Below are 18,677 nucleotides of genomic sequence, written 5' to 3' on the forward strand. Positions count from 1 at the left end.
GCTTCTGTTATGTGATTGTGTAGTTATATGAAATGAAGACATAAGTCGTGGCTGGGTTTGTGGTCAGGTGTTGACGCTAGAGGTCATCAGAGGTTCACGCCGCCGCGAGGACTTTTCCCAAAACATTCCCCTGCTACGTCACCAACCGCCGCTCCGCCTCGCGCCACACAGACCGTGTTTCTGTTGGCTTGTCAGCTGCAGCACGAGACGCGCGGCACAGACATGAGAGCATATGAAAACTGTCAGTTAGTGTCCGTTATTGGCGTCGGTTCCGTTGGTACCGGCGGTTCGTTGGTCGTACTGTGAAGAACCGGACACGGTCCTTACTTTTCAGGCAGCGGTATCAGAGCTCCACGCGGCTCTGCGTGAGCCTCCCCCGGCGGCGGGCGCCCTTTGTAACCCCGCAGAGTGCGTGGTAAGTAGCTTTAGTGCGGGGTTAGCTTCGTAGCAGCACGGCTAGTTGTCAATCACTGACCGCTGATGGAGCAAAGCTTTAACAGGCGGTAAGATGAGTCTTAACAGGTGGTGGTACTGTTCTGCTTAGTCCCCCTACAGATGTTTATAATGGACGGTACGTTTAAAATAACTTTTTGTTCACTGGATGTTGTCTCTTGTTCTGTGTGAACCTCGTGATCAGACCGAGGTTTGAACAGCACAGGCCGGGGTCCAACTCCTGGATCTCTGCCTCCTCCTCAACCTGCTGTTGGATACTTCATGAGGAAGCATGATTAGTTTTCCTTTTACAAGTGAAACACATCAAGACTTTATTGTAAATAAGAAAGCTGCCTCCTTTCTTTGGTTTATGGAGGTGTCAGGTAGACAGTGTTTATAAACAAAGTGGACATGTTTTATATTTTAGTCAACTGAATATCATCTTATACAGCTGCTGTCTTTTATGAGGTGGTTAAAACAATCAGATATTGAATAACTGTTTTCATCTTTTGTTTTTAAAATAAACTAGAGCTGAATCATGACAGTTTTGATTATTGACTAGTCAAGTCAGTTACAGGGAACATGCTGAATATTAGGATTTGCTGCTTTTCGTAAAATACTTTTGGGTTTCCGACTGTTTCTGACAAAATAAGAAGTTTGAGTTGAGTCAGCTTGGGCTCACTGTTTTCTGACATAAACCAAATCCAGTTTATTAATCAGCATGTTGTTCTCAATAATAATAATCATCATGACCTCATCATCGTCAGCCTAATAACACGCACACATGCTCACATGAAGAAGTCTTGTGTCTATCATATGAGCTTCATTTTTTACAAATGGCTGTCAGTTTAGTGAAATATTTCTTTCTGCCATTGTTGTTTTGAGTGACAGGTAAACGGTGACACCACCAGTGAGAAATCACAACCACCTGACTGGAGTTGATGTAACGTTAATAGCCTCGAGCCTGGAGTGCATGTCAAAACTGAGTTTAGAAATAGTCTCTACAGGTTTGGTCAGGTCATTGCTTTCAATCAGGCTTTTCTTCATTCCTGCACTTATTTATACACTTGGTACATTTTGTGATACAACCCATACTATGCTAGTTAATCCACTCTTTTTTGAACACGTAACTGTAACTGCAAAAGTTTGACAGAGAGAGAGAGAGAGAGAGAAGGGATTTATTTTCATCTTGAAGTTCTCTTGGAACATTGCAGGCGGTCTGTATTGGAAAACACTGAGTCACAGCTGCCCAGCGGTGACAACCAGTATCTCCCTGAGGGATCAAAGCCTTAGCAACGTAACATATTCAAGCCAAGACACAGCTAGAGGCACAGATGATCGAAACATGTTTAGATACATCTGGTATGGACTGGATCCTCTGTCACAACACAACATGACATAGAGCTACCTGCACTTTACTTAACAGGCCTGTACTTCCTCTCTGTTTCAGACTGTGTGTGTTGCTAGTTTCTTCACTCCAGTTACGGACTTCCATGACTCCAGGAACTGTCTGATTCTGGATCTGTCGACAGGTCAGCTGGCACGCTGTCTCAAACACAATAAGCCACCTCAAGTTTCCATTAGAATATAAAGGAAATCCCTTTTTTTTTTTACCAGGTTCTCTTATAATACAAGCATATTTTTGTGTTTTCTAACCCTGGTAGGCCCAGGCAGAGAGACATGAGCTGGGCTCAGGAGGACTGGACGGTGGGGCTGTCTGGACGGGTCCTACAAAAAGTGAAGGAGCTGCAGGTCCATCAGGAGCGACTGTCCAGAGAGAACAAGCAGAAACAGCTTCAGCTGGACAATGTCCATACAAGCCTTGAAAAACAAACAGTGAAGGTATAAGCAGCCATATTGGTTTTGGCTGGTCACTGACACAGTGCTGTTGTGAAACATATCTGTATAATCATTACTGCTACTGAGAAAAACTGAAGTCCTGACATCAATAATGTGATGGATTTTGGACAGGAATGGAGAAGTTAATTTTTAAGTTTGGTCATGATACTTATTGACACACATGATGCAGTATTGCGTATGAATAATTACATTTCTCATTTCAAAGTTTACTTTTGAATAAATATTCTTATCAAGCTAGATAAAGGTAAAATCTCGTTGGCTGTGGCAATCAGAAGGTCACATGTTGCATAGCACTGAAGTATAGTTTGCTCTGAGAGCCACATTTCAGTCTCACTACGTCACAAATTCATCACATTCTCAAAACACCTGTGTCATGTTTCTGTGATCTACAGTAAGTTTTTTTTCTTCATATAACAACTAAAGCACTAGTGTTTATGCCAATGCAGTTAATAGAGGGGAAACATGCCATATATTGGCCCAGTCAACCTCTGACAAGACTTATTATTAATAATATTTTCTGTTTTTGTGATAGTAAAATATGTACCTTTCCCTCTTCTTTTTCTCCTCCTCTCCACTGCTTAGTATGAGGAGGTGCGTGGGGAGCTCCAGTCTATACAGAGAGAGCTCCAGAGCTCCAGAGATGAGGCGAAGGCTGTAGTCACCAGCAGGGAGCGTCTGGCCCAGGAGCTTCAGACTAAGCAGGCCCAAGTATGCTCTTTCGAGGGCCAGCTAGATTCTGCTCGCACCCTCATCAACAAGCTCACCCAGGATGTCAAAAGGTTAGGACGGGTGTAATCATCTGAGACAATTACTATTTTTAATGTGTCTTGGGGTTTTGTGTTCTCATTAAGGAGAGTAATTATTTGCTGCTAATAAATAAACAGTAAAATACAATTTATTTATTACATATGAATAATTAATGTTGTATATTTTTAGGAGATAATACTGAAAGAACTGATTCTTAAAGCTATCTGCAACATCAAAAATTAAATCAGAGGATTAAGAATTCATTTTCTGCCACGTTTTACACATGTGGAAAGAAGCAAATTTAATTCATTTTTTATTTTTATTTTGATGATATCCAGTGAATTCAAAGCAAAGCAACTGTATTATAGCAGGCCAGTGAACAGATCTGATTCTGAACTGGCATCAGTGGTATAAAATTGAGATGAGTTCATCCCTAACGGGCTAGTTTGGTATCTGTTAAACTGAAGCTACTGTAGCTGTACTGTAGCTGGAAACTGCTTCTTGTCTCTTCTTGGACGTTTTTGTTTCCCTACCCACACTGAACTCTCCGTCATTTGTCTTTCTCTGGCAGGCTGGAGGCAGAGGTGGAGAAGCTGCAGAACAGCAGCAGGTCAGCAGATACCACTCTGTTTTCTACACCCTGCTGGAATGCATCCTCGCCTTGGGAACATAATGGTACAGTCCCGTAACTTTATGACTCCTGTGTGTATTTGCTCTGTCTGTATTTCACTAATACACTGTATAGTTTGGAAAATAAAACGGAAAAACCGCAGGGTTATAAATAAACTCCCTCAGCTCCTGTCCTCTCACAACCCTTCACTCTCTGGGGACTGCTGTATTTCTCTTTCCTCTCTTGTCAGTAAAACAGTTTGGGCTCTTTACTGCTGTTGTTTCCGTTCAGCTTAGGGGATTGATTTTTATATAGTAAATCCAATCAGTCCATATGCTGTGTTTTTGCCCTGTAGGGAGCAGAAAGGAGGAGAGGACAGGACATGGAGATGAAGGACAGAGCCGGGTGCCTAACAGCAGAGTAAGTAACGGTATATTTTTATGCTGAGCTGTGCATAAGATAGTCAAGACCAGTGTGTGTTTTAGCTTCAAGCTGTAGCTCTGTAGTTGTACGAATCATCTCATGTAAGTTGAATAGAACTTTTGTTCCTTTTTCCACTTATTAAGTAATTAATTAAGAACAGTACTGTTGTCATGTCTTCTTGTTTAACAGCAGGGTCACCTTCAGCCAGCCAGATTTAATCATATGACATTATTCTAGTAAATCTTATTGTCAGCAACCTGTTAGTCTGTGTCCTAGTAATTCTTAAAACAGGTGCAATAATTTCCAAAACATCTGGGCACTGTTGTTTTTAGCAAATGTTTCTCAAATGGGAGTAATTAGAGTGGGGGCCAACTATGTGGCTCATTGGTTGTTTTTAATAGTTCTGGACAACAATGGAGGTCTGTGGAACAGAAAGGCATTGGCTACACAGACAATGTTTGTATTTTCATGGGATTTGTTTACAACAACAAAAAAAACAGACTTATAGTATACTGCTTTTGTTTACAGGTCAAAAAAAAGTTGCAACAGTTCTGTGCAAATTTCACTCTTCTCATCTGATCTGTGACTTTTCCCTCAGAAAAGTGTGCCATAATCTCAAAAGTGCAGTGAAGCTGTACAGTGTCAGTATTTTACTATATTATAATTATAACAGCAGTGAGTCATTCTTCTGTAAAAGTATAATATCTTGAACCCCAGAGCTCTGTTTGTCAGTTCTTTCTAGTTTGCCTTCCTCATTTGTCTTTTGATCTAATCCTTCTGTCCTCCCATCAGCAGCGGCTCCAGTTCCCTGAAGTGGGCACACCATCGTTACCGCGTCAACAACACAAGAACACACCCCATCGCCATCCATCCGACCAATCAGACTCCTTCTCCACTCCCCTGGCTGTGTTTCCGTGGGAACGGGATGACTCAAGGCCTGCGTCCAAGAGACGATCCCCGCCCTCTCCCCAGACGCCCAGTGCTGATGTCATCTATCAAGTCCAGCTGGACCAGGGGGTTTGTGAGAAGGAGAAGGACTGCAGGAGAGAGACAGACAGTGAGTGGGGAGGTCAAGTGGTCACCTTGGTGATGTGGCACGACTGGGTGTTGCCCATTTTCAGTTGCACACATACAGCTCAGCCCGGCAGCCTGTCTCCTAAAGCAGGATTAATCAATTTAGCTGGGTAATTGTACAAATTAAGACTGTGATCCATTATGGCCTGCAGTAAACGGATAAGTTCTGGTGCTGTTATCCATTTAACTGGCTATGAAGTGCTGCTTTGTGAGACAAGCCCTTGGTTTCATGGCTTAGCCTTTAATTTTGGATGTTTGTCAGCTCTAATATAAGGTTTTACAGACGTCAATAAAAACACTGTTAGTACAAATAGGTTTTCAGATGCAGCTCACAAAGTCAACATTGTTAACAAACCTAATGTCAATAGAAAGGATGTTCCAGAGCCTGGGGGCCACAGCAGCAAAAGCTCAGTGACAGCTGGTCTTGAATTTTGACTGAGAGGTGGCCAGAAAACCCTTTGTTATAATATTGTTTGTTTTTTATGGCTATGGCTTTGATTTCTAAATGATGAAATCATCTGGTTTGGTTTAGTTTTTAGCTCTGATTGGACTACCTCAGCGTACATCAAGCGATGTGATCATTCTGAATGTCATGTCCTCTGTATAACAAAAGCAAAACCTGTTACATAAGAGGTTGTGTTGAAATCACTGGCTCAGTCGGAGACTCATCTGCTTATTCCCAGGTCAGCTTCCTGATGTTGAGTTGCTCTTGCGTACATTTTATAATTGTGACTTAACACTCCTCTTTGTTTCAGCTGTGTGTGTGTGTTTATTTAGAAGAGGAAGGGAACAGTTCATTGTTAAATAACACATGCTTCTTTAGCTGCACCGCTAAAAGATTGAACAGGGCAGGAAAAGTAAAGTAACAGGAAAAAGATACAGAACAACATATTGGACAGACAGTAAATTGATTTCATCCCTGGCTTTGGAAATCAGCTGCCTGACATCCACATGCCACAGCTGTGGTTGTCAATAAACCCGTTGGTATGAACTGACCTTGTTAGTGAATTGTGTCGTTGATAATGTCGACGCTCATTTTGGAGGAAAAAATAGTAAAAATATGTGTTGTTCCAGTATTTCTCTCGACCCACTCAGCCACCTTTCCACTTTTAAAATTGAAAATTGAATTCCTTCCTGCACTGGGATTCAGATATTTTCATAACTCTGTTGTACCTCAAAGATCAGTATTTGTGACCACTGGTTTATTCTGGAAGATGGTGTGCAGTATTGCAGCCCGTATATAATTTGTAGTAAACCAGGTCCCTTTTTAAAGCCTTATTGTATTTTCTTTGTGATGTTCTTAAAGGTGTTTAGGTGAAATTTATTTCTTTTGGGACCTGGCTTTATACTTTGTTTCTGTTCCATCCACCAGAATCGATATCAGCAATGCAGAGTCGTTTATCTGCTCTGGAGGAGGAACTGTGTGCGAAGGCCGGGATGTTGAAGTCGATTCAGAACGAGATGGCGCAAAGCAAGAAGGAGCTCGCCACCAAGGAGCTCAGTGCTCAGAGAGCCCGAGATGAGCTCAGCCTGGCACACACACGCATGGCCCAGGAGAGTGAACGGGTAAAAACACACACTACTACTACTGATACAACTGATGATACTACACTACTAAAATTACTGGGAAAAAAAAACGTGTTTCATAACAGTGCTAATGTTTCCCATAAACCCTGTTGTTTTCACAAAATGGGTGTTGGCCTGATTCTGTAAATGTTTCTCTTCCACTTCCCTGAAAATTCCAAACATGTTGGGAATATTTCACTGCAGTCACAATCAGTTATTATCAGGAACTTCGAAAAGGTCAGCTGGAAAAACAGTGCCCTCGTTCTGTTCTGTAAAAGTATCCAGCTGATATTTTGTGAAATCTATCCTTCAGGCAAACAATATACAATGCGTAGGAGAGACTGGGAGAGGCTGCCAAATCTCCCATTAATTGTCTTGTTTGTTAACAGTAACTTTGCTAAGCTTTTAAACTGTTTACCTTGTTTTAATCTTTTAATGTTGATAAAGATTCTGCATTTGACATTCTCACATCAGGAAAACATTAACAAAGTGAAAACGATTTGACAAATGTGTTAAAACACTTAGTAGGTTGATAAAACAGGATTAGAAAAGTGATTTAAATATACAAAGACACAAACATGGCGACAAATTTGACAATGTACACTTTTAAATACTAATTGAGTATATGACTAATAGCTGTCTTTAGCAGGATAGACACTCCAAGCACATTGCAGCAAAGCTTATTGTGTGTTGTGTTTATGTGGCAGGCATCAGGAGCCGAGCAAAGGCTGAAGCAGCTACAGGAGGAGCTGAAGTGTCAGAGGCAAAATGCAGAGAGCAGCCGACTGCAACACCAACAACGATCTAAGGAGCTGGAGAAACAACATCAGAGGGTGAGACAGAGAGGGATGAACGATTGAGACAAACAAAATACGGTGCTTCGAGAAATGATGAAGGAAGCAAGAAAAAAAATTCAGATTGGTCTCCAGTTTCCCTGTGAAAGATAGAGGCTCAGATTTTCTTACGTGGTCCCTCCAGGATTTGACTGAGCTGCAGAAGGAGAGGCAGTGTCTGGAGAAGCAGCATCAGCAGGAGGTGAATAAACTCAACCAGGAGCTCCAGCAGGCCAGGACACTCCACAATGCCCTGCAGGCCCAGGCCGACAAGGTAAATACACACACAGTCACAAAGCGTACACATTAACAAAGCAAACAAGCTTTCTTATATGCACGTTTATACAAATACATTTGCCAAGATAAAGCTTTTAGATCAGATCTGTATCAACGCTGGACACTGAGGAAGAACGTTCAGTGCATGTTTGTATTTCGTTTCATATGTCTGTTCTGTTTTTTCAGCTCTTTCCTCCTTTCCCTGTCTCTGTCCCTTCTCTCTTTCTCCTGGGACTTATATTATTTGTACCAAAGGTCAATAAACTTGTCTCACTTCTTCTCCCACGCTTGCTTCTTGCCCTTGTTGTTTTCTCTCCCTCTCTGCTTCACTGCCTTGCTCTCTCTTTCCTTTTCCCCTCTACCTGTTTTCCTCTCCGCTTGTCCACCTCTCCTCTCGGTTTCTCCCCAGTGGAAAGGTTGAACAGAGAAGGTAATGACTGTGTGACTATGTTTGACAGTGCAGAATGCTTTGGTTATGTAAGCGTGGAACAAACCCTTAACCTGTGTGTGAGAAATACTGAGTTTTTAGCAAGAGAGGCATGAAGGCATGGCTGCAGGATGAGGGTGAAAATAGAAGATTTGTATGAAGGTGTGTTGACACAAGTTGCATGAATGTAGAAAAGGAGGAGTGTGTTTGGGCTTAAAGACATAGTGTTGTGTTTTTTTATTTTCATTTTATTCAGATTTCCTTTACATGAAAGAATGCTGTGGTGTTTATTTTTATCAGCTGATTAATAATACACATTTATCCTCAGATCCTCTTAATGAATTCAAATGTATTTCCCTGACCTTCCTATGCTTTTGGATAAATTCTCAACAATGAGAATTCATTCCACGCAGTGTCCTGTAAAACCTGTAACTGTAAGCCCTTTGTAAAGCACATAAATGTTATCTGGTTATATCTGATAAGGCTACAGCGAGTAAACACAGTAGAACCACAGTCGTGTTGAATCGAATCACACAAAAAAATCTGAGACATTCACCTACTCATATTGCATATCTTTATAGCCTTGTGTGCAGAAGGAACATTTACATAAATTCTCCAACGAAACTGGAAAAACCGGTAATCTCCAAGAAGTTTTCGGTTACATAAAGCTCAAAGTGATCAGCTAGACATGCAGACATAATTCTAAGCTGTTGCAGGAAAGAAAAAATTCACAATCCCTGCTACTTCTCTCAATAGGAATGAACTACTTACTGAGAACACTACATATGTCATGAACATTGCTTTTTCTCTAAGATGCCTGTTCTGGTACTTGCAGTTATTAGATCAATAAATATTGTAGAACAAAGCTCACATTAGTGGCCGAAGTTGTCTGGTGTTCAACCTAGAAGCCTTATTTAAAGTGTATGTTTAAAATATCCTGCAGCACTGAATTATGACTGAAAGGTATGTTTACTACAGTGTTCACTGTTACACAGTACTATACGTGTTACTATTTTAACATGATATGAAGGCTGCATAAGAAAAAATTATGAATCTAAAAAGGCTGAAGAAAGTAATGCTTCAGACTGAAGAGTGCAGTGAGTGTGCAGAATGAGCACTGGTGGGAAGCCGATCAGTTGAAGTCTCCAGAGAGCTTGACAGTACATTAGACACCACTTATTCCTGCTATTGATCAGCGATTGCGCTCCTGCTTCCCGTTTCCCTCACTGGTCCCGTTTCCTGCACCTACAACAACAGCTATTTTTTTTAACTTTGTTGTTTTTACACCTCTTACCAACACATTTTTCTTTTTTACATGTCCTTTTCCTCTTATCCTGTTTTATTTATTTTCCACTTTTTTCCAGCAGCTACTGAGTCACAATATTCTTTTATCAGTTGTCCCTACAGAAGCAGGCGCTAGACAAAGAACTGGACACTCTGAAAGAGAAACTGAAGTGGACGGAGGGACAACTGAAGGAGAGCCAGAAGAAAGAGGCACAGACACAAGCCAAACTGGCGGTAATACACATACAGACACACGGATGTGCTAGTGATGGTCTTGAGTCGAAGTGAGTCAGGGTCTGCATGTGTCAATTATTCATTAGCTGAGCAGGGGGTGGATATTGAATCTGTACATTTTAAAACACTTTAATGTGCCATATGTCAGTCGAAGATTGTGAAAATAGTACATAGATAAGTAAATTGTGTTTTTTAATAGAGGTGTTGCATTAGAGAACATTATACAGAGCTAAAAAGACAAGTCTCAGACAAGTGGTATTAAATTTCTTTATATTGTCTTCTCTACCAGTCACGCTGACCAGGAATAAATCCTTTATATGCTGCTGTAGTTAAAAAAAACAACAAACAAAAAACAAACCCACCTTTAAGTGACTGAATCTGGATGCTGAAAGCTAATGTCCTAATACATCTGAAAGGATTTGCTCAGTACAGCCGCACTGCAGCAAGATGTTGAAAACTCCAGAGTAGTTTGTTTGTGGTTTGCAGTTTTGTTTGCAACATCAGCACAAATGCTGCCTTCATCTGTGGCTTGTTGATATTGTGACACTGTGTTTACATTTAGCTCTCAGTACGTTGCTTATTCCTTATCTGGTAGTCCTGCAGCACAAACACAGATATCCCAGGTGCAAACTGACAACAGCTTCAGCCCTAAAGCTTAGTTTCATTTGACTGAATTAAATCCTCCTCATTTGTATTTTTTACCCTCACATTAGGAAGCAGTGCGTGAGGCAGAGGGTGTGGCAGTGAGTCTGGAGCAGAGCAGGAAGAAAGAACGAGCTCTGGAGGAGGAGGGGAGGAGACTGGCAGAGGAGCGAGCCGACGCCCTTCGTCTCCTCAAAGAACTGCAGGGTGAGGAGCGAGCTGTGGGTGGGAGAGCTGATGAATCCACGAGATTTATCAGTCATGGGACATGTATCGACAATAATTATGATAATGTGATGTGTTTTTGAAAAAGAGTTCGTTATAGAGAGATTTTTTTTTGTCTTTCCTTCCTCCACAAGGAGGACAGAGGTCAGGAGTTGGTAGGGATTTAGTTTCTTTGTTAAAGCAGCAGGACAAATACTCGTTGACACAAAGGGCTTGAACCACTGTCCTCCAGCTGCTCTCCTGATTAATTTATAATTTTGTCAAGAAAAAAAGGAGGGACATAAATTATTTAAGTGGAAGAGTCCTGAAGTGTTAGACATTCATGTATGCTGTACAGTACATGCCATATTGGTTGCATGTTTATCCCATTGCTGCCCTCTGCTGGTCAATGTTACGGTATCCTTTTTCTCAAATCAGAATACAGTTATTATTCCGGCAGTGCACGCCTATTCATTAAAAAAAATATAGTCTTTAATGCTTATGCTCCAGGCTGTTATTTCTTAATGCATGTGTAAAAAAAACAAACACGTGTTTTTTTCTGTTTTTCATAGAGCAAAAAGCTGCCCCAGCACCTGTCGTACAACCTGTCCAGTTTTGCCCCGTTGGACAGAGTTTCTCCCCTCAACCTTCTTACTCTCTTCATTCTCGACCTTCACCTCAACTCAAGAGGGCCAACACTGCTGCCCTAACTGAGCAGAAGAGGGGAGATGATGCGGATAAGAGAAGGGCAGAGGTTACTGCACCTTACCCCTCTGACAGAGAGCCAGGAGAAGGCTCTGAACACATCAGTGCTGTTATCTCCCCAGACTCTGAGTGTTTACAAAGGGGAGCACACAGAAGAAAAAGTAACGAGGAGGAGAACAAGAGTAAAAATGTGATGCTAGATAGTGATAGCGCTGGGACAAACAAACACTCTTCTGTTGATGCACCCTCCCACACCTCTATGGATGATGATCGCAGTTTGATGCTTTCTGCTGGAACGACATCTTCTGTCAAGTCTGTGCAGGCCAAGTCCTCTGAAGACCTCAGGAGGGAGAATGCCGCGCTGCGTTCAGAGCTACAAGATGCACGCGAAGAGCTGCAGAAGCGACTTGATGATCTGGAAGCCCAACGACGGGCCGAGGCAGAAGCCAGGACCCGGCTCAAACAGCTCAGCCGCAAACGTGCCAGCCAGTCTGTGGAGAAGGAGGAGCAGGACAAAGAATGGAGAGCACAGCTGGAGAGCGAGAAGGCTGAGACAGAGAGGGTGAGGAAGGCTTTGGCTGCTTTGGAGACAGAGATGACAAGAGTAAAGGAGGAAAGAGAAAAGAATGAGAGAGAGGGGCAGGACGGGGTAAAAAACAAAGCGCTGGAAGACCGGGAGAGTGAAATGATAGAGCTTAACATCCAGCTAAAGAAACAGCTAGCGGAGGTGAAGGCCCAGCTGGCTTTAGAACGAGAAGAGAGAAAGAGAGAGGAAGAGGAGAGGAACCAAATAACAAATACAGACATAGATGTAAGGAAGGAGCTGAGCATGAAAGTGGAACAACTTAAAGCCGAATTAGAAGAACTAAAGCTCAGTAGAGAAGACGACTCACTGGAAGAGGAGAAACTCTCAGTTGCCAACAGTCCGCTGACATACTTGACTCTCCATGATGATGAACTCAACTCCAACATGGTTCCCTGCGACAACAAGCCCCTCCCTTCACCAGAGCAGCACCTTCTCTTCTGCCAGTCCACCAACCAACACAACATGCTTGTATCTCAGACAAGAGAAGATCTCATCCAGGAAGAGAGAACAGTTATAGATTGCTCACCTCTGTCAGATGAAGGACAAACAAGTCAAACGCCATCTGAGTTGGAAGACACCAGACAAAACTATCTGGTGGGGTCTTCCCTGTCAGACCATATAAAGACACTCTGTGATGTCCAGAGGGGTGAGCCCATCCCTTCAGATTTGGCAAAAGAGGTGAAGCGCCTGCAGAAGGAGAATGCCGAGGAGACCGAACGTGCTAACCAGTACCAGGTTAAATTGGAGGCCCTGCAGAGCCAGGTAAATAATGAAGCATACAGTTTCTATCTTCTCAATATAACTTGTTTTACAGAGACAGGACAAAAAAAACTGTTTGATATACAGAATCATAACATATTAGGCCACACACAAAAAGGGAATTATGGGCAAATATTAAAAAGGATTGAGAATAAGAAGCCAGAGGACCGGGTCAAATTTCACTTCCTTTACAAAGCCAATAGGTGTTGGAGCAAAAGAGCTCATGGATCTGTCAAAGCAAACCTCTGTCGTGAAGGAAGCTCATTAATGAAACTAATAACTTTCAGCAGAGACTCAGTAAAGTTTTCACCGTCTTTCTTGTTTCTCTTCTAATTCTTCTTCTCAGGTGACACGTCAGACCCAGCAGCTAACCATGGCCTTTGAGAAGCAGAGTCAGCACATCTCCGGCCTTCTAGCTGAGCTGCAAGAGAAGGAGAGTGCCCTCCTCAGCCAGGGAGAGGAACTGCAGCGCTACAAGCAAGAACTGGTTGCACTCAAGACCCAAAAAGAGGAAGAAGACAAGAAAAGAAGAGAGGAGATAACAGCAGAAGAGGTGGAGGAGGGGAAACAAAAAGAAGAGACACAAGATGAGAGGTCAGCGGAGATCTCAGGGCTTGAGCCAAACCAAGAAAAGGATTGCGCTGTCACCTTCCTCTCTACAAACCCAGCAGCAGCCAGTGACTCTAATGCACAGAGAGATGCAGGTCAACCAGAGATTGTGACATCCGACTCTGAAAGACCAACGCCTACTAGTGATAATGAAGCACCATGGTCAGAGGAGGAGCATTCAGGCTCTGTCGACTCAGACAATAACCATGACTCTGCATGTGTGATGGCAGAGAACAATCAAGATGGTGCAAGAGCAGATATGCTTGTGAAACTGCTCGCTCTCCAACAGGAGAATCAACTACTGAAACAAAGATTAAATGACTTGACCGTCTTAGACGCCAACACCCCAGTGTTACACACTGACAGTGATGAAGGAGATTTAGAAAGGAAGACTACGAGGACTCAAGAAGAGCTGGAGGAAGTGTGTCAGCTTCAGATCAAGTGCCTACAGAAAAAGGTAGAGATATTACTGAGGAAGAGTGAAATAAATAGGTTAAGTTAGTCACATACGAGGGGAAATAAAATATTAAATATTAGGTCTTCACTGGAAAACTGAATTCACATTCTTCCTTTTTAATTTACAGAATAATAAATCAGTAAAGGAAAACAATCACGTTTTTATTCCACCAAATGTTTTACATAATAAAAGTATTCCCAGTTATTTGAATCTGAAAATGAGCTTAATGTCCGTCTTTGATTCGGTGTGTCCTGTCCGCTTCTGTCCAGGTGGTGGAGCTGCACATGAAGCTACAGGCTCTCTCCAAGGACACCCAGCAGCAGGCTGAGGAACTCACTATGTGGAGACTGGCTTCCCAACCAGCCCCAACATTTGACCTTTCCAACACAGAGACAAACACTGAGACCCAGTCAAACCAGCTGCAGACTGATAAGGCACCTTGCCTGGGTGTTCAGGAGAGCCCTGGTAACGTGACAGTCACCAGAGAAGATGAGTTACTCCTTTCCAGCTCCTCCAACAAACTGCAGGGCCGCATGTTGTTCTCCAGGTAACAATCATACCAGGAAGCAATGAAAAAACATGTAAGCTGTATATGTGCAGCTGAATATCAGAGTATGTCTGTTGTTGTCTTTTATGTATGCTTTGAATTCACTTTTTTTTTTGTTTTACAAGACTGCAGCACAGCAACCTTTCTGAACCAAAGAGTCTCCGTCCCTCCAAACAGACTGCCGCACCTCAGGAATACAATCAGGACACTGCCAAGATTGACAAGGTGATGTTTAAAGTGACCACTCTCTTATATATGAGACCAATGTATTTGTTTTCAACTCTTTATGTGAAGGTTTCCTGTAATATTTAAGTAGAAATCTAGTAGCTATACAAATGCTCTCCATTTGGAAAGATTATTTGATTTTCCAGGCTCAACAATTTTTTTTCAACTAATGGCTCGATTTTTGGGACATTTAGATAAAGCTAAAGATATCTTTGTTAATATATAGGATGAGATCTTTTAATTATGTTTTTCTCTTGACTCAGGACTCTGAAAAAGAAAACCAGGAGATTAACCTCGAGTGGCAGTCGAACAGCTGTCAAACACAACACAAAGAGAAGACAGACACTGAAGTTTTCCAGATGTCATCTGAGAAAACGTGTCAACAACATGTCACCAAAGATTCCCACAAAGCCTCAGGACCAAACCAGACCAAAGCAGCCGAGTGTCACATGGGGAATCCCAAGGCCAAACCTGAGGCTTCCAGAGCAACCAATGAAATAAACACAAGCAATGATTCCTCAGACAAAGAAGTCAGGACAGAAATGAAAAGTATCAGCAGTCAAACAGAGGAGTGTTTGTATCCTCGCAGTGCCCCAACAGCAACTGTACTCCACTGTGCATACACGCAGACTGAGGAGGAAGAAGGAGAAGAGTTAGTGGAATCCCCTCCTGTCTCTCCTGTCCGGTTATCTGAGGGGGCAGGGTTAGAAGACAAAGTGTTGTTTTCAGGTTCCTTCCCCATCCCAGCTGACCCGGTCCGTCTGGCTGAAAGAATCCGCCGAAACAGGACACAGCTGTCAGCCGCCTTTGACGACACAGAGTATGAACCGTATGGGCTGCCGGAAGTCGTCATGAAAGGTAACTTTATCAGCTCAACGTTTGTGGGATGAAAACAAGGACAACTGACTGAAACATCAGATGAGCGTTTTTGTGTGTGTGTGTGTAAAACACATATTTAGTACAAAATACTTCACATTTACTGTTTCGTTATTTTCAGTGAGAATAAGCGTGACACAAACAGATTTGTCTCTTGATCTTGCTTTTGTTGTTTGTGGTAAGCAGATTTGTCTCTTGATCTTGCTTTTGTTGTTTGTGGTAAGCTCATGTAACTTTTCCCAGTCTTGTTTCAATCATGAATGACAAAGTTTTTCAAGGTTAGGAAAATGCTTGACTTTCAGCAAAATCTGATTTGGTTTGTTTTTCTTTAACTTTATTTATATAAAAAAACAAAACGATAAAATACATAACAAAAGGAAAAACATCAGTGGACACTGGCTGACTTCAGTTCATAGTACTGCACACAACAATAAGTGCTGATAAAGTGCTGAACCTTCAGAGCATCAGTTACAACATCAACAACATCACAAATATAAATAAATAAATAAATCAATGATGTAAACATGAATATATAAGTATAGTTATAATTTAACCACTTTATGTAACAAGAAAGCCATCCATGTCATCACACACAAATTCAACAACATGTAACGTCATCCCCATCACATCATGCTACGACCAACTTCAAAGTTCAAATTCTTCGCAGAAAAAAGAAGTTGGTTGAGTGTCATTAATATTGTTCATAGGTTTCAGAATATTTGAATCTTTGTCATGACTTTCTGATCCTGTAATGCACAGAACTAATTCTTTATGCTTGTTCCCTAATCATCTTCTTTATTCCTCTCACTGTCCTGCAGGTTTTGCAGACATCCCCAGCGGTCCCTCGTGTCCCTACATTGTGAGAAGAGGTTTGTTAGGAACAACTGTCATACCTGCCACTCAGAAAGACCAGGGACAAGAGGAGACTGATTAAAACACAGTTACAGGTATAATCTCAACAGACTATCCTTAGCTGCACTTCGAGTGCCCACGTTCATCATAGTCTAGGAACGGCCCACCAACTGCAGTGGTGTGGCTCACTCACTTGTTAGTTTGATCAATTAATTATTGGTTTTTGAATTTTAAGTTCACTCATTTCTATAAAATCTTCGAAACAATTTGAAAATATTGTATGAAATGATGTTATTGATTAAATATTCGCTTACATTAACATGTTGCACTTGTTAGATGTGATGGAGAGAGCCGATCACTGTGACTTGACGATGAACATCAGTGATGGACGACAGCAGCTATACAGGGACACTCCAGTCACCAGCAACGTGAAGCACTTCAAACCAGCGCAGGACCAGTTTTTGAAAAGCGCTTCATGTACATGCATGTGTGCAGGTAACTGGGCCTGCACTGGGAGAATGAACACCTTCACTGTGGATCTAAAATGTCTTAATGGTCACCAGTTTATCGTCTTTGCTTTCCATTACAGTGCTGTCACTTTTTGTTTGTTGAGTTAACCACTTTTCCAAAGGGACTGTTTAGTTTTTAGTAACTCTGAATGAACTCATGGGTCTAGCCTACTTTAAATGAAAACAGTGCCTAGTTGATGCTCTTCTCAACAAGTGCTTATCAAGATGAGTTTGTTTTCCAAAAGGGTGAAGCCAAGAGAGGTCGCTGTGAAAATGTCATGCATTGTCTTCGTTTTAATCCTCGAGGTGGCTTATTTATGGACACTTGAATGTGTTTTAGGAGACGTCAGGTGTTTACAAAAAAATGTGTGAAAGCATAGCGAGCATGTGTGAGACTTTTGCTGTGAATATGTACGTGTGTCCTCTTGATGTTACTGTTTGTATATCTGTGTGTGGGAGAGAGAGAGAGAGAGAGACAGAGACAGAGAGAGAGAGAGAGAGAGAGAGAGAGGGGTGAGCATGTCTGTGACTCAGTGTAACTTGCGTTGGTTTCCGCTCCATGTATGGTGATATACACTGCGCTCTCTCTCTTCCTCTCTCCTGCTGCTGCTTTGCTTCTTCTGTCTTAAACTAACGAGCACTCGCTGGTCAGCTCTGACATCAATTTACCAAAAACGAATCTTTGAAGCTTTATTTTATTCACACAGCATCCAGATGAATTCAGTTGGTTTCAGATATAATTTATTTCAATTTTCAACTATTTTTGGTTCTTGCACATTTGTTACTGTGTTGTTGACAAAAGCAGCCCATGTGTATGCACACTGTAGATTATGTACAGTTTGAGTTATGCCCTGTAACAGAGGATCTCACCACTTTGTCCACTTACAAGATTTAACCAGTTTGTCGAGGAATAAGTTCATCAAACAGGTTAATCCAATCGTTAAACTACACTCACGCTCACATGTACTAAAGAGTTCTGGTTGTCAGAATAGTTTCATACTGGCTGCAAAGATATCTGCAAAATCTAAAGTCTGGGACCAACTTCTAGCTCTCTGAGCGTAGTCACTACGTCTCCAAGCTTCTAGAACAAATATTTTGTGGCCGAGTTTCTATAAAAGCTCATTCTGTGTAAATAATTTCAGTATTCTTATTTCTTTATTTGGATCTCCATTAGCTTCCCCAAAGTGGTCACTAATCTTCCTGATGTCCACGACTTTCAGTAGAAGCCTTTCCGGGAAGTGTTTGGTGATGTAGTGACAGAAAGTTGCAGAAAACTGGTGCCAGTCTCCTCCTCCAGCTCCTGGAGATTCACACACAAGAAGTTGACACATTTTATTCAGTTCTTTAATAATTTATTCAAATGTGGACCTATTCTTTGAAACCTGGCTGGGCTCTTGTTTAGATTATTTGATCTGAAGGTTTTTTTTTGTTATGTTAAAAATGTTTACATTTTATTCAGAGGTAGAGTTGTTTCTCTCCCCGGCCTTGGCTTGTTGACTTAATCAGAACAGTGTGGACTGTTACTGCCCTGACTCAATGCCATCGCCATTCATTTGCCATGTTGACACCTCCCTTTCAGCTGCCTTCGTATCTCTGGGATCTGTAGTCTTTTGGCAGTGAGGTAGGATCGTCAGACTGTGAGCTGAAGCTCACTATGTTCTTGTTGCCTTGTTTTGGATACTTTGATGTGAATGTATCTGTGTTATCTTTGAAGCTATAATAAAAGGCTTGGTCTTAATTTAACATTTGTCTCTCTGTTGGATTTATTTCATCTATGAGCACCTTTCAGTCTGAGATGTCTGGCTGTGTTTCTGTATTTCATGTTGTGATGTTTGGTCTGTTTGGTCCGCTGTCAGCTGTTTGCGAGGAGGGTTTTTTTTTGTTTTTTTTAAACTGCTGGTGTACAATTAAGTCTAAATGAGTGTCACGGTTCAATGAAG

The 18,677-nt window shown here is 41.8% G+C and overlaps 1 protein-coding gene across 3 annotated transcripts; it reads left to right on the plus strand.

The window, feature by feature from the left end:
* The first annotated feature begins 113 nt into the window (after positions 1 to 113).
* si:dkeyp-115e12.6 (centromere protein F) lies at positions 114 to 18,480 on the plus strand. Of its 3 annotated transcripts, none has more exons than XM_010739186.3 (19): positions 114 to 415; positions 1,883 to 1,964; positions 2,097 to 2,274; positions 2,875 to 3,071; positions 3,611 to 3,714; positions 4,005 to 4,069; positions 4,868 to 5,129; positions 6,519 to 6,712; positions 7,420 to 7,545; positions 7,691 to 7,819; positions 9,644 to 9,766; positions 10,480 to 10,615; positions 11,185 to 12,665; positions 13,009 to 13,728; positions 13,998 to 14,275; positions 14,401 to 14,500; positions 14,764 to 15,358; positions 16,195 to 16,323; positions 16,565 to 18,480. In XM_010739186.3, exons 3-18 carry the CDS (start codon positions 2,113 to 2,115, stop codon positions 16,308 to 16,310), a joined length of 4,788 nt encoding a protein of 1,595 aa, XP_010737488.3. In that variant the 5' UTR covers positions 114 to 415; positions 1,883 to 1,964; positions 2,097 to 2,112; the 3' UTR covers positions 16,311 to 16,323; positions 16,565 to 18,480. The 3 variants fall into 3 exon arrangements, with proteins under 3 accessions (XP_010737488.3, XP_010737487.3, XP_027136806.1); XM_010739185.3 differs by having other exon boundaries at positions 115 to 415; positions 4,865 to 5,129; XM_027281005.1 differs by lacking the exon at positions 114 to 415 and adding an exon at positions 1,776 to 1,794 and having other exon boundaries at positions 4,865 to 5,129.
* The last annotated feature ends 197 nt before the right edge of the window (positions 18,481 to 18,677 follow it).

This window comes from Larimichthys crocea, chromosome I (genome assembly GCF_000972845.2).
Source record: "Larimichthys crocea isolate SSNF chromosome I, L_crocea_2.0, whole genome shotgun sequence".
Classification (NCBI taxonomy): domain Eukaryota; kingdom Metazoa; phylum Chordata; class Actinopteri; family Sciaenidae; genus Larimichthys; species Larimichthys crocea.

Bases quoted from the DNA above. Each gene is read 5' to 3' on its own strand.
- si:dkeyp-115e12.6 (XM_010739185.3), top strand. From the start codon at position 2,113: ATGAGCTGGGCTCAGGAGGACTGGACGGTGGGGCTGTCTGGACGGGTC. The intron at 2,275-2,874 runs GTATAAGCAGCC...TCCACTGCTTAG, and splicing joins TTGAAAAACAAACAGTGAAG to TATGAGGAGGTGCGTGGGGA. The intron at 15,359-16,194 runs GTAACTTTATCA...ACTGTCCTGCAG, and splicing joins GCCGGAAGTCGTCATGAAAG to GTTTTGCAGACATCCCCAGC.